We start from the raw sequence: 12462 nt of genomic DNA on the forward strand, positions 1-12462 counted from the left end.
CTGGAATGTCCGGGGGTTTGAAAGGATTCCATATATAAATATATTCCATAAATATTCCACATTATTATTTGCATAAAAACAAACTTGTGTATAGTTATGGTACGCTCTGTGCTGTTTGGACGAACGGAAAAAGAGGAAAGATCAGTGGACGGATCAAGCGCTATGATCACTAGAGGGAAGGGTACAGCTAAATGAAATGCTACCACATGGTACGGAAATTTGTGCTACCTCTTCATTGATTATGCTCTCTTGGTGTTGGAAACCAAAAATTCCATCGTTTCTGAAGCGTTTTCGACGGACGGAACGGCGCAAAATAGGAAAGAGATGCAGGATCCGTTTTGCCTTTTCCCCCTTCACTCTAATGCGTTTGATAGGAATGTGAGAGGAATGTTCTTTTATAAACCTTAATTCTCACATTCCGGCCACCAAAGAAATTGAATTTATGGATATATATGGGTATGTGCACTGACAACTAACTATGAAAGTAAATAAACGTAAACGTTTTTTAAATTAGAGGCCCCATTTATAATTCTGCCCTGGATCTCCAAGGGGAGTGATCCTCCACTGGGCAGAGTGTTGTAGAGAGAACAGCACTAGCGATAGGAGGATAGCCGGTCGAATCGTAGTGTGTGTGATCTATGTCCTGTTTGCTAGAACATAATAAATTCTAAATATTACTTGAGTTTTGCACTGTCCATTCGATGCTCATTAACCGCTAAATTGTGCATCTTCCTGGCCTGACCTGTTTTTGCACTTACGACACACGATAACTATGGACACCACACGACATTTTGCGATCTTCAGACAATGGTAGTGTGCAAAACCCATAGAAACAGATCAGTAAACTGCGTCCACCTGCACGACTGAAAGTGTTGATATTTACTCTAATATATGATATTTACTGAGGTATAAATCGCAGCATAAATCGTTTGATTGCAATCGTATAAAACGTTCATTTAAAACTACACAATTTTACAAAACTGTGTAAGATATTTACCCTGATGAACAACGTTTTACAACCAAAGCATCCGGCACGCAATGTTCTTTCCATTGTACTAATACGGAACAAAAAAAACCGTTGGAAGCGTTTGTTTTAAAAATGTTCCTTACATATGTATATTTTTTACTCCCATTATCTCTAAAAATGTACACTGCGAAAAAGAATATTCTTTTTTACTCCTTATTAGCACGCAATGCAGTCATACGCGTCAGTTACAAGGGCTGTTATGCTCTCCGTACGTCTACACGGAAGAATTTTCGGTTTAGCAAATTACAACGCCCAATGATAAATACTCTGGAGACACTGCTTTGCTGCCCTTCGCTCGGATGAACACAGACGCGCTCGCTAAAATGAAATTATGTTCACGAGTTCTAATCTCCTGCGAATTTGTTGCTCATACAAAACTGCTAGTTTTTCTCAATTGGCCAGATTAGTACTAGAAAACACCTGATGCAAGACATACTCAAGAAACATTTTTTTACTTATTTGTCATCTGCAAAGTTCCTTCACATTCTGGTAATTTTCCAGGATCTTCCGTATTCTATTCATATCATAATACATCAATGTGTATGTTATCTTTAATCTAGCTAGGTATTTACATCATACTATAAAGATTTTCTTTGAAATTCAGTTTACTGAGAGAAATCCAAATGATTCTGAATGTGACATTACAATCGCTGCATTGTTCTATTCTATATGGTTGCTGTTACATTAAATGCTATATCATTTCTATGATACCTTAACTTAGCTGCTACGTTTTTTTTCCGTATGTGCTATTTCTTAACGAAAAGTCTAATCAGTTCTATTAGTGGCGACAGGTGTTGCACAACAAAACAAAAAAGGATGGAAAATATTTATATAGCGAAACAACGAGTATGTAAGATGGATATAATAAATTAATCGTTTTGATTTTCCAAACTATATAATGCTGACACGACCTTTTTTCCTTTTCCAGTGTTTCTTCATGTGTATGATTCCTTATTTCTCTTCTCACAGTATCTAGTAAAGATCATTTTGCGAACGTGCAATATTTGCATTTTACATGCTGTATTTACATTTTTGTAACGATGCAACACGATTGCATCAAGAGAGCTTACGGAACGGGCTGTGGTTGCCCTTCCGTTGGAGCGACGGCTGCCTTCATGAGGTTTACTCGCGCCACGATTTTTAGTGCCGGCCCAAGCTTCATGTCCATCGTACTGACGAGATGATTTTCTTTCAGCAGCAACAGTGCCTGTCCATCGATTTCCTGGTTAACGAAATCTTCCGCATAATCCGCACAGCCAGGAAGCCCCCGAATAAACTCGTACACGTCCTGGACAGACCATCGCAGTATGGACGATCCTTCATCGCTATTGGCAGCGCCAGCGGCGGCTGCAGCAGCAGCTGCTACTGCCACCGGTGTCACGGATGCTGACTTTACGTCCGTTATCAGCATGGTCGACGTTGGTTCCCCTTGTCCCATACCGGTTGCAGCCGGTTGAAGTAACCCCGTTTGCTGTTGCAGTTGTAACAGCTGTTGCTGTTGTGCCAGCGTACCCATTGGTAGTACTCCGGCGGCCTGCATCTGTTGTTGGTCCAAATCCAGCTTAATGTTTGGTAGCACTCCTCCGATGGCAGGATTTAATATCGGCGTTGGTGCTAGCGCTCCGAGCGGAAGTGTACCGAGCGATGGATCGACACCTGGCACCACGACGCCCGATGGGTTGGATGCGGTACCAAGCATACCGTTCATAGAGCCAACGATCGACGGATCTACCGTCGTCGCTACGGTGGTTGGTGTTGTGGAAGGTGCAGTTGACATCGGTATTCCAGTTCCACCGTTCTGAACGGAAGAGGCTATCTGATCCGGAGAGCCTTGTTTAGCTGAGCGAGCACACGACGCACTGCAGAATCGTTTCCGCTTCATCTTGCTGCGTATTTCCGCCTTGCCACAAACCTCACAGTTGCCCGTATCACCGCTTTGATTCGATGGCGAAAGGGGACTATTTCCTTCGTTCGTAGAGCGTTTTTCTAGGGAAAGACGAGACATAAAACATCGATTAGAAAAACAATAGTTAACTTAACTGAGATCCCTCTGAGTGTCTCGTAACAAATCCAACGTATACTTACTCGGTGGTTCGTCAGAGTTGTCCCGCTCCGGGTATCGTTGTCGCTGTACGGCAAACGGTTCATTCGCTTCCTGTATGACGAAACCCTCGATCACGTGCGTCAGCACATTCGGTTTGATCGTCGCCTTTGGAATATCTCCCTTATCTGCGCTACTTCCCGTCTTCGGTGGCAATCCGCCGTTCGAACCGGTGGATGGAGTTGTAACGCAAGACGTTGCAATCGAACCGGAGGAAGACACACTTCCGTTCGTGGAGAGCATACCATTGGAGCCGATGTTGCTGACCGGTATTGCTGACGTGCCCGTAACCGTTGCGATCGCTGTCGTAGGCATTGTGGATGATGTAGCCGCGGAGGTTGCGGTGCTCGATGCACCGGTCGTCATCGTCGTGGTAGCGGTGGTAGAGGTTGCCGATGATACCGTCGACGTTGCTGCACTGAAATCTTTTGTCGCATCATCTACTGAGCCCGTTGCTGGAGCAGTAGCTGCTGCTGATGAATTTTGGGTCACTGTTGCGCCAGTGCTCACAGTTGTGGGCGAGGCAGAGGCAGATAGTGCCGTGGCTGCAGATACGGCTGCGGCAAGCGATGACAGTGGATTCGATGCATCGGTGCTGGATCCGTTTGAATTGGTCACCGTTGTTCCGGTACCGGGTGCGGGTGTTGTGTCCATCGGAGTACTAGCGGTACCGTTCATTTGCCCATCGGATGCGCTATCCGTGGCAAGTGCACCGGCGGCAGTTGTCGTCGTTGATTGGTCCAAATCTAAAATAAATAAACAAAGGTGTGATTAGAAACTATTTCTGAATATACGATTAAAAGATGATACTAAGGCATGGAAAGGTGCGGAATTTAGTATTGTTCAGTGATTCATAACAGTATTTATATTTGAAACAACATCAGAATCTATGCAAGTGACTGTTGCGTGAAATTTAAATCCCAATTTTTTATATCACATTTCAAAAACGTTCTAAGCTAAACGCTATACATAAATATAGAGAAAAAAACGTATTATTCCCGTAGTATGAGTCTACTGTAGAACTCAATTTTCCAATCAATCTCCATATTTAGAGCCATTTCAAACCGTTGTTGACTTTAGTAAGAATTTTCAAGAGACTTTTCACATTTAAAAAAATCTCAAACAATCTCTACTTTACATCGTACCCCAAATTGTCGTAATTCACATACTGTTATCACTAAAGAAGCATCATGAAACATTCATATTCGAGTAACTAGCGTAAGAGATCTATAAAATTGCAACAAGCTCAAGCTCAAAAAACATTCACTGTGAAAATTGATAGATTTTAGGTCAATTAACACTCTGATCAAAGCTCACTATTGACACAACGGTTTTGGCGGCCCATGTAGAATGGTTCACCGTTATGTCCGGCGTTTCGGCATCGGACTTTTGTAGCAAGAACACACACACAAAGTTGTTTTTATGATGTTTAAAAAATCAAAACATTGCACCCTACACGTGTATACACACCGTGCTCACACCACCAAACACTGTTATTTTCGTTCTAAAAAAACTCGACACCAAATGTCAGTCGCTTCTGTACGCGCTGCCATGGAAAAAATTGCACATTTTACATTGTTTACTGACGTCATGCTCTTCTTGCATTGAAGAGTTTTGTTTTGTAAAAAAAAAAAACATTACCCTCTATGCTCGAGCAGGTGTAGTAGCGCCTAACTGGGAAGCACAAACTGCAATCAACTGTCAACGGCAATGCCTACCATGATTCATCTTCTTTCCCTTTAAACCCCTTACCACCCCCAAAACACCGTTTTCCAAAGCGGACACGTGCTGCGGTGGTGGGGGGTAGGGGGATGACTGTGCTTCACCGAACTACACCACACTCACCCCCTTCCCTTAGAAAACTGTGCCAAACACTCACGCACACAATAGCGATGGTATGGTAGTAGTAGCGTGATGCACTACCACATTTCCCATGCTTGTACTATTACCGTACACACACGACGCACACTCACTTTCGCATCACTCCGCAAACACCATACGCAGGACGTCCACCCTCCCCGGGGGCTACGCGATAATGCTCAATATATTATATCGATCACTGTGTCATTCGATGCAACATCGACCGGTGTACACAAGCCGAGGGTGGCCTTGAAATATCCGCACACGCCTGAACGCTCGGTACGGGCGGTCAGAAATTAATCGCACCACGCTTTTTTTTAAAAAAAAAACAAAAAGGATACACCGAATCAAATCAAAACCAAAACACAGCGAATGTGGGGGTTCGGCTGTGGCTTATCAAACTGCCCCCGGTGATGGTGCACACTTTGCGTCTGTGATAACACCGTCTGCCGGTGTGCCGGAACGCTATCTAAATCCTTCCCGGAGCACAACAGAAAAAAAAAAACAACAAACCAAACTGCACAACACGAACAAGATAAAAATATGTGCGACCAAAGTGCGAAACACGAAACAACATTGGCCACTAGCGTACAACTGACGCTCGCTTGCCGATTCCAGCGAATGTCAAGTTCAACAAGCGCCAACAAACGGAACTAACACACATGGATTTTCCTTTAACTGCGCTCTCCTCACCGCGGTATTGACTTTCCGCGCGAGTGTTTCTGTTTGCGTGTGCGTGTGTGTGTGTGTGTGTGTTTGTGTGTGCTTATGAATGCTGAGCCGCACACAAAACTACCCTCTTCTGCCTGCTCATCAAATGCCACCCCCAACAACAACACCACCGGCAACCCTTGCACACATTCGCACACATACTCTTCTGCATCATCCCCCCGCCAATGTTTTCGCTTTTGCACGTTTGTCTAATCCGCGTGACCGACCACCAAACCGAACCGTTCTACTTCCGAAACGGTTCCCCCAAAACACAAACGAATGCCGGTGCACGGTGGGACTCTGGGAGTGAGCAACTTCTGCAGCACAACAGCCGCAGCCTTTTGATCGTGGCAATAAATGTCTTGCATGATCACAAAAATATGATCGATTTATGCTGTTTTAACGATCGCTTATTGCGAAGCGTTTGGGGGGTACCGGTGATTCTCAGAAGATCAGTTTCTCAATTCATTTGCAGATTGGCAACAAAAATTGGCACCACATAAAACACTACCGGCCAAACATCAGCAAACAATGCCGGGTTGGGATTTTTAAACAGCAACCGACAGAAAATGACCATCACAGTCCCTCCGCATTAAATTGGTTGATGATTTCGAAACGACGTTTAAGACCCTCCCCTTCCCCTCTTCCCCTTTTTCGCTTTGTGGTGACGCGTACCCATCAATCCGCCGGTTGCCACACTCTCGCGCTTGCGTTTTTTTTTTTGCGCAATGAAGGTGAGGGATATTGGGGAGACCAGCGAATAATTATTCACACTCGAAAAAGCCGCACGAGAGCTTCACCACCGGTTGTCTTGCGGTGGCTACAGTCTCTCAGTCACTGGACCAACATCGCCGCACAGCCATTTGATTAGTGTGTTCCCTTTCTTCTTAATGCGAGGCGAATCGCATTCGCTTGCGGGAGTCTGAAGGGGCGCCCCAAAAGAGTTCATCGCACGGCGAAATAAAATGGCAAGCACATAGCCACAACCCATACCAACGCAGGTGTGCGCGTTGTGTGCGAATTAGAAAAAATGGCTTTGCGAAATTTATCCCATGCTCGTACGCCGGCGACACGCTAAACGAACGCGCTTACAAATAGCTAGTGCGTAGAAAGGGCTTTCGAACATTTCAATAAATGTGACAGACTAACATTTCTCCTTTAGAAAGGCTTTGGGTTTTCGTATACATGTCCCCAATACTCCAGAGCTACCTAATATCCAGTGTGCTTAGGAATCAATTATTCACACTACCCTGCACGACATGATGGTCATAAACTCATCCCTCTTTATGACGTCCCTTTTAATTGCAATTGCAGCAACAGCATCCTGCTTTCTAGATAGCGTTTTCTTATCTTGGAAACTAGCTTTCTAAAGACTTTAAACCTACCTTTCGCTTCCGTGCCGCCTGCCGTTGCGGGCAACTTTTCCTTTCCCGACCCATCCAGCGGTGCGCCGATGATGCCGGATTGAATCTGTTGAGCGCCTTGCGTCTGGAACACGCCCAACTTTACACCACCGAGGTTCGCCTGCGGAGAACCGATCAGACCGCCCTGCGCCATTGAGGTGGGAATCTTTCCTCCCGCGCTCATAATGCTCATCGCCGTTGAGGTGGCCGGTGAGCCAGGCAGTGACGTCATTCCAGCCACAGTTACACCAGCGATCGGTGAACTACCGAGCATTGTACCGCTGGCTGCCGCTGCTAAAGCATTCATATTATCCAGCAATTGCTGTTGTTGGATCTGTTTCTGAGGCGTGGAAAGCTGCTGCAGCTGATGCATCGCTACACTGATCGCTTTCGGGTCCTGCTCTTTGCCGGCGTTTAGCAGCGCGTTCGTAGCACCACCAGTCGACGCTACCAATGTTGCCTGCTGCTGACCGAGGGATGCGGTTGTCGTTATGGCACCGGCTGAAATCGATGGAATCGTACCCGAGCTGATGATCGAAGCGACTGACATCGGGGCGGCGGACAGTGACGTCATCGCAACGATTGGATTCTGGCCACTCTGATGCACCGAGTTAGGCATCGAGGACACCAGTATCTGCGAGTGGTGCTGTTGGGTGGACTGAAGTGCACCCGCTGCGACAACATTGGTTGTGGCTATGTTCGATTGATTGGCCGTTTGATGGATGGGCGAAATAGTGGCGCCATTGCTCGTGACAACAATCGGATTACCCGCCATGCTGGTGATGGACACTGGCAACAGGTTACGATCAATCTGCAGTGCCTGGCCACCCTGCGATACGATGGTGGTGCGATCAGCACCACCTGGCTGTCCCAGTGAGGTCGCCATGATCATCTGCGTTGTGGTAGCAGCGCCACCCTTTCCAGCCTGTCCACCAACCGTCTGTTGACCGGTCAGGGCTTGAAGAGCATTTTGTTGGGCCTGCTGCTGCTGGACCTGCTGCTGTTGCTGTTGAACCTGTTGCTGTTGCTGTGCCTGTTGCACTTGCTGCTGCTGCAACAGCGCATCGGAGGAAACGTTGATCATCATGCCCGGTTGATTCGGTTGACCCTGTTGGAATACGAGCTGGTGCACTATGTTGCCCTGCTGCGCTCCACCAGCCGTTGCAGCCTGCACCAGTTGACCCTGCTGAGCGGCATTCGTAAGCAGCTGTGCCTGGTTTGCTTGTCCCGCTACGGCGGCCTGCTGTAGGATTTGCTGCTGCAGCTGTTGTATCTGTTGCTGTTGGGCCGCAGCCTGTTGTGCTTGCTGCTGCTGTGCTTGTTGCTGTTGCTGCTGCTGTTGCATCATCTGCTGTTGATAAATAGCCTGTAGGAACGAGTAAAAGCATGCACAAGAAGTTAGTACAAGTTGTTTCGAACAGCTGTATTCAACATCATACCTGCTGTTGTAGCAAAATGTGTTGATTGTTTGTCTGCTGCTGCTGCTGGGCCGTTTTGATGTGCTGTTGCAGCTGAAGCTGCTGCTGTTGCTGCTGCTTACTGTCACCCAAAAGTGGCATATTGAGCACCGCGGGACTAAGCGCCGTGCCTGTGTTCATTAGGACCATTCTAAAAGAAAGACAAGGAAACTTGTAAACGTGTGGTCGACGAGAACAATTACAATTCACTTACTTTCCACTGCTGGTAACAACCTGCTGCAGTTGCTGCTGAGGTGTCGTCGGTTGGCTAGTAGTTTGGCCAAGCTTTTGCGGTGTTGTCGTGCCAGTGCCCAGCTCGGTCTTAATGATCGGCCCCGACGGACGCACTATCGGTTGCTTCGTGCGCATCTTGTTGCCCGCTTTGTTGAGCAGACTCTGCTGTGCTTGGGCCGTTTGTGTCGACACGGACGGACGAATGGGTGACGTACCCTGGGGCAGTATCTGGGGCCTTTGGCCTTGCTTCGTGCCTAGTGGTCCGGTGAGAGCTTTTTGCGTCTGCAGTGTACCGCCTGTTCCTATGGATTGTGTGGCTCCGCCGGTTGCGGCACCGAGTGGTCCACCCTGTCCAACGGACACTCCTGCAGCTTGATTAGCATTTGTTTGGCCGCCTGATTGCTGCTGCTGTTGCACCTGTTGTTGCTGCTGGGTCACCTGCTGCGGTGACTGAGTGATCGTACAGGGCAGTGCAAGTTCTAGGAATAAAGCAGAAAGAATACGTCAATTAGCTGTGAGGTACAAAGACACCCGGACAACCAAAACTTACGATTATGGGTCTGTGGCGCCTGCTGCAGTGTTTGCTGCGTACTGGGAAAGAACACATTCGGCGTACCGTCCGGATTTGTACCGCGAATGATGATCGGATTCGACGCCACAAGCCCGTTCGGTGTGGACCAAATTTGCCCCGATAGTGGCCACTGGGTGGAGAACTGCATTTGCTGGCCTTGCTGCTGCAGCGGACTGAGCAGTTGTGCCGTTTGCATCGGTGCTTGAGACACCTGAACGCACTGCTGTCCAGCTGCGGCTGCCGCTTGCTGCTGTGTCAGTGCGGCTAAATTCTGCTGCTGCGCCGTTCCAGCCGCACCGGTTAATCCTGCCGCCGTGCCAAGCTTCTGCAGCTGAACCTTCTGGCCCGATGTGGCACCAGCGACCGAGGCTGCAGCGACAGCATTCTGTAGCGCTTTTTGCATGTCCTGCTGATGGGTAGTGCCCGCTTTGTTGCCGGTTGCACCAGTTGCAGCGGCCACCGCGGACTGTGCAGCGGTCGCACTGAGTGCAGGAAGTAAGTTTTGCGCTTGGGCCTGGGGCTGCGTGTTAACCACATTGACCGGTGAGAAGAATGTGAATGGACCGTTGAAGTTGCCCGCACCGGTTGTACCGATCACCTGTTTGCCGGTGGTCGTCGTCAGCATCTGCGGTGTGCCTTGGAACGGTTTGGAGGCAGTGATCAGTTGAAACTGCTGCTGACCTCCCAGCGGTGGGAACACGATCGGCTGCGTGCCGTACAGTTGCTGGAGGTATTGTGCGTTCGAGATCGGCTGCTGCACGACCATACGGCCGTGCGGCCAATCAGTGGACGAAAGCTGCTGCCCCGTGGTCATCGCTTGTAGCGGTGACATTGTGTTCAGGGCTGCCGCGGCCGCCGCTGCCGACTGCTGCTGCTGCTGCTGCTGGGCGGCCTGCTGCTGCAGTGTTTGGGCATGGTGTGGGCTTTGGGACGGTGCCACGCCGCTTGCTTCCGCCAGGACCTGCATCTGTTGCTGCTGAGCTTGCTGCTGCTGTTGCTGAGCCTGTTGCTGTTGTTGCTGCTGCTGCTGCTGAATTTGTTGCTGCTGTTGCTGCTGATGATCAACGCCGGCCGTTCCGGGTTGACCGGTCGGTGTTGGTGTGTACTCCTGCTTCACCTGGATCGTGCCACCGTACGCCTGAATTTGATGATACTGCAGTAGTTGCTCCTGGGCGAGGTGCAGTGGCACCGTGGCCTGTTGCGCCACCTGCGCCGGGCTCTGGGATTTCTCCAGCGTGTCGGGAAGGAAGTCGTACGGTTCGTCAAACGTGATACCCGCCTTCTCGGCAAGCGTTTCCAAACACTTCAGTGACGATCGATCGTTACTGTTCGCGGGTGGTACTGTGCCACTGCCCGTCAGGACGATCGTGGTCGTCCCGTTGATCGTGCGCAGGGTAGACGATGGTGTCGTTTGCAACCGTACCACTGGCAGCTGGGAGCTGTTCTGTTCACTGCCAGCACCCGGACCCGATCCGACGGACGTTATCGATTGTAGCGGCGAAAGGGCACTCGGTGCAGTACAAGCGGCCGCAGGTGATTGCGCTCCAGCCTTTATAATCGGATTCCAGGGCAGTTCAATAGTGACAATGGTAGCACTATTACTTGAATCGCTTAATATCTGCTGCTGCCTTGCACCGCTGACTGCAGCTGAGTTCACGCTGTTCGCGTACCCAACTCGCACGAGACTGCTGTCTTCGCTGGTGGTGGTTTGGGTTTGAGGTTTTATAGGATGTAACTTATGCACCAGTAAATGCTGTTTTTGTTGCTGTTGCCTTTGCTGCTGCCGTTTGAGATTGTCGTAGTGTTCAGATCTGTAGAGAGAAAAAAACATAAAATAATGAAAGAAATTGTTAGTCGCATGAGTGCATGTGGTACGATTAAATACATTACAAAGTAGACGGAAGAAAGTTATTCAATTACAATTAGAAAACCATCTAGAAATTATTAAATATTCCGTAATATATCTTCAAGCACACTTCGAGAAGAAATCCTTCAAGAAGATGTACGAGAAGCCAAAATACAATTTTACAGCATATGAATTACGAACGTACTCGACTGATGATCCGTGCACTTTGGGGTTCCATGAGTTCCTTTAAAGGAAAGGAATATCGTCCGCATTTTTTCCTGACGCAAAAAAAAACAGGAAGCATTCCGTAATCGGATTGCAGCTCATCTCATTTTAATGAAACGAAGTTATTGGGAGCTTTTATACATTTTACCACCCACGAGAACCTCACAAGGCAGTACAAAATACAGGGCTCAGTGCAGGACACTAGCGAAGAGGAGTAGGAGCACGATTTCATGCGTTCGGCTTACCTATACACGTTTACGGATAGATTCCCGATTGCAATCAAGAACTAACAGGAAGAGTAGTGGTAAATTCACAAGAGAGTGTCGGTCCGCGGCTCCTCGTATAGGTAATATTAGTACTGCTTCATCGTGTGAGATGGAAATGTCCTGCCTTCCATCCACTTTCCTAAAGCATTAAATGTAAATGTACTATCGCATATTTAGGAGAAACTCCTGCTCATTCTGCATAAGGTTGTTTGATGAATATTAAAGAAGAAAAAACAAATCAATCTTCGATATCGATCAGAAGGACGACATCGAGAGTACAGACACATAAATTTCTCACAATATCATAAAACCGCATCAAATCGAATCAATTTTTATCTTTAACCCTCATCTGTTGCTTCTCGTACATACCAGAACCGGAAGCAATGAAAACAGAATTTTCCAAACTACTTACTCCTACCATTCACCAACCTTTCAATCCGGTTTGGGAAAGCGGAAAAATGGAAGCGAACAAGAAATATTTTTTTAAAGCCTTAAGGTGGGGAATTTCATAAGACGGAATTCGGCGGTCGGAGCGCAACAATCGTATCAGTCTGCAATAATAACCATTCAACAGGTTGGTAGGATTGAAGAGATAGAGCAGCAGAAGATTCGAAAAGAAGATGGACTCACTCTCAACTACAACAAAATGTTCACTAATTTATAACATGGCACGGTAAACAAAGTCCAGACAATTCTGTCATTAGTCGTACAGCGAACAAACAAACATTTTCAGCTAGATGTCCTACACGAATGACCGCGTG

General features: G+C 47.7%; 1 protein-coding gene across 1 annotated transcript; it reads right to left on the reverse strand.

The window, feature by feature from the left end:
• Positions 1-1131: 1131 nt before the first annotated feature.
• Positions 1132-11802, reverse strand: LOC128299476 (polyhomeotic-proximal chromatin protein-like). The gene is made up of 7 exons (XM_053035457.1): positions 11795-11802; positions 9344-11175; positions 8774-9272; positions 8542-8710; positions 7085-8468; positions 3113-3874; positions 1132-3013 (listed from the first exon to the last, which is right to left on the reverse strand). The coding sequence occupies exons 1-7, from the start codon at positions 11800-11802 to the stop codon at positions 2094-2096; spliced, it is 5574 nt and encodes a 1857-aa protein (XP_052891417.1). The 3' UTR covers positions 1132-2093.
• Between the last annotated feature and the right edge of the window lie 660 nt (positions 11803-12462).

The sequence above is a fragment of the Anopheles moucheti genome, chromosome 2 (assembly GCF_943734755.1).
Source record: "Anopheles moucheti chromosome 2, idAnoMoucSN_F20_07, whole genome shotgun sequence".
In the NCBI taxonomy this organism is placed as follows: domain Eukaryota; kingdom Metazoa; phylum Arthropoda; class Insecta; order Diptera; family Culicidae; genus Anopheles; species Anopheles moucheti.

Coding starts and splice junctions, on each gene's coding strand:
- LOC128299476 (XM_053035457.1), bottom strand. Junction 9,273..9,343: donor GGCGCCACAGACCCATAATC/GTAAGTTTTGGT, acceptor CTTTATTCCTAG/AACTTGCACTGCCCTGTACG. Junction 3,014..3,112: donor CAACTCTGACGAACCACCGA/GTAAGTATACGT, acceptor GTCTTTCCCTAG/AAAAACGCTCTACGAACGAA.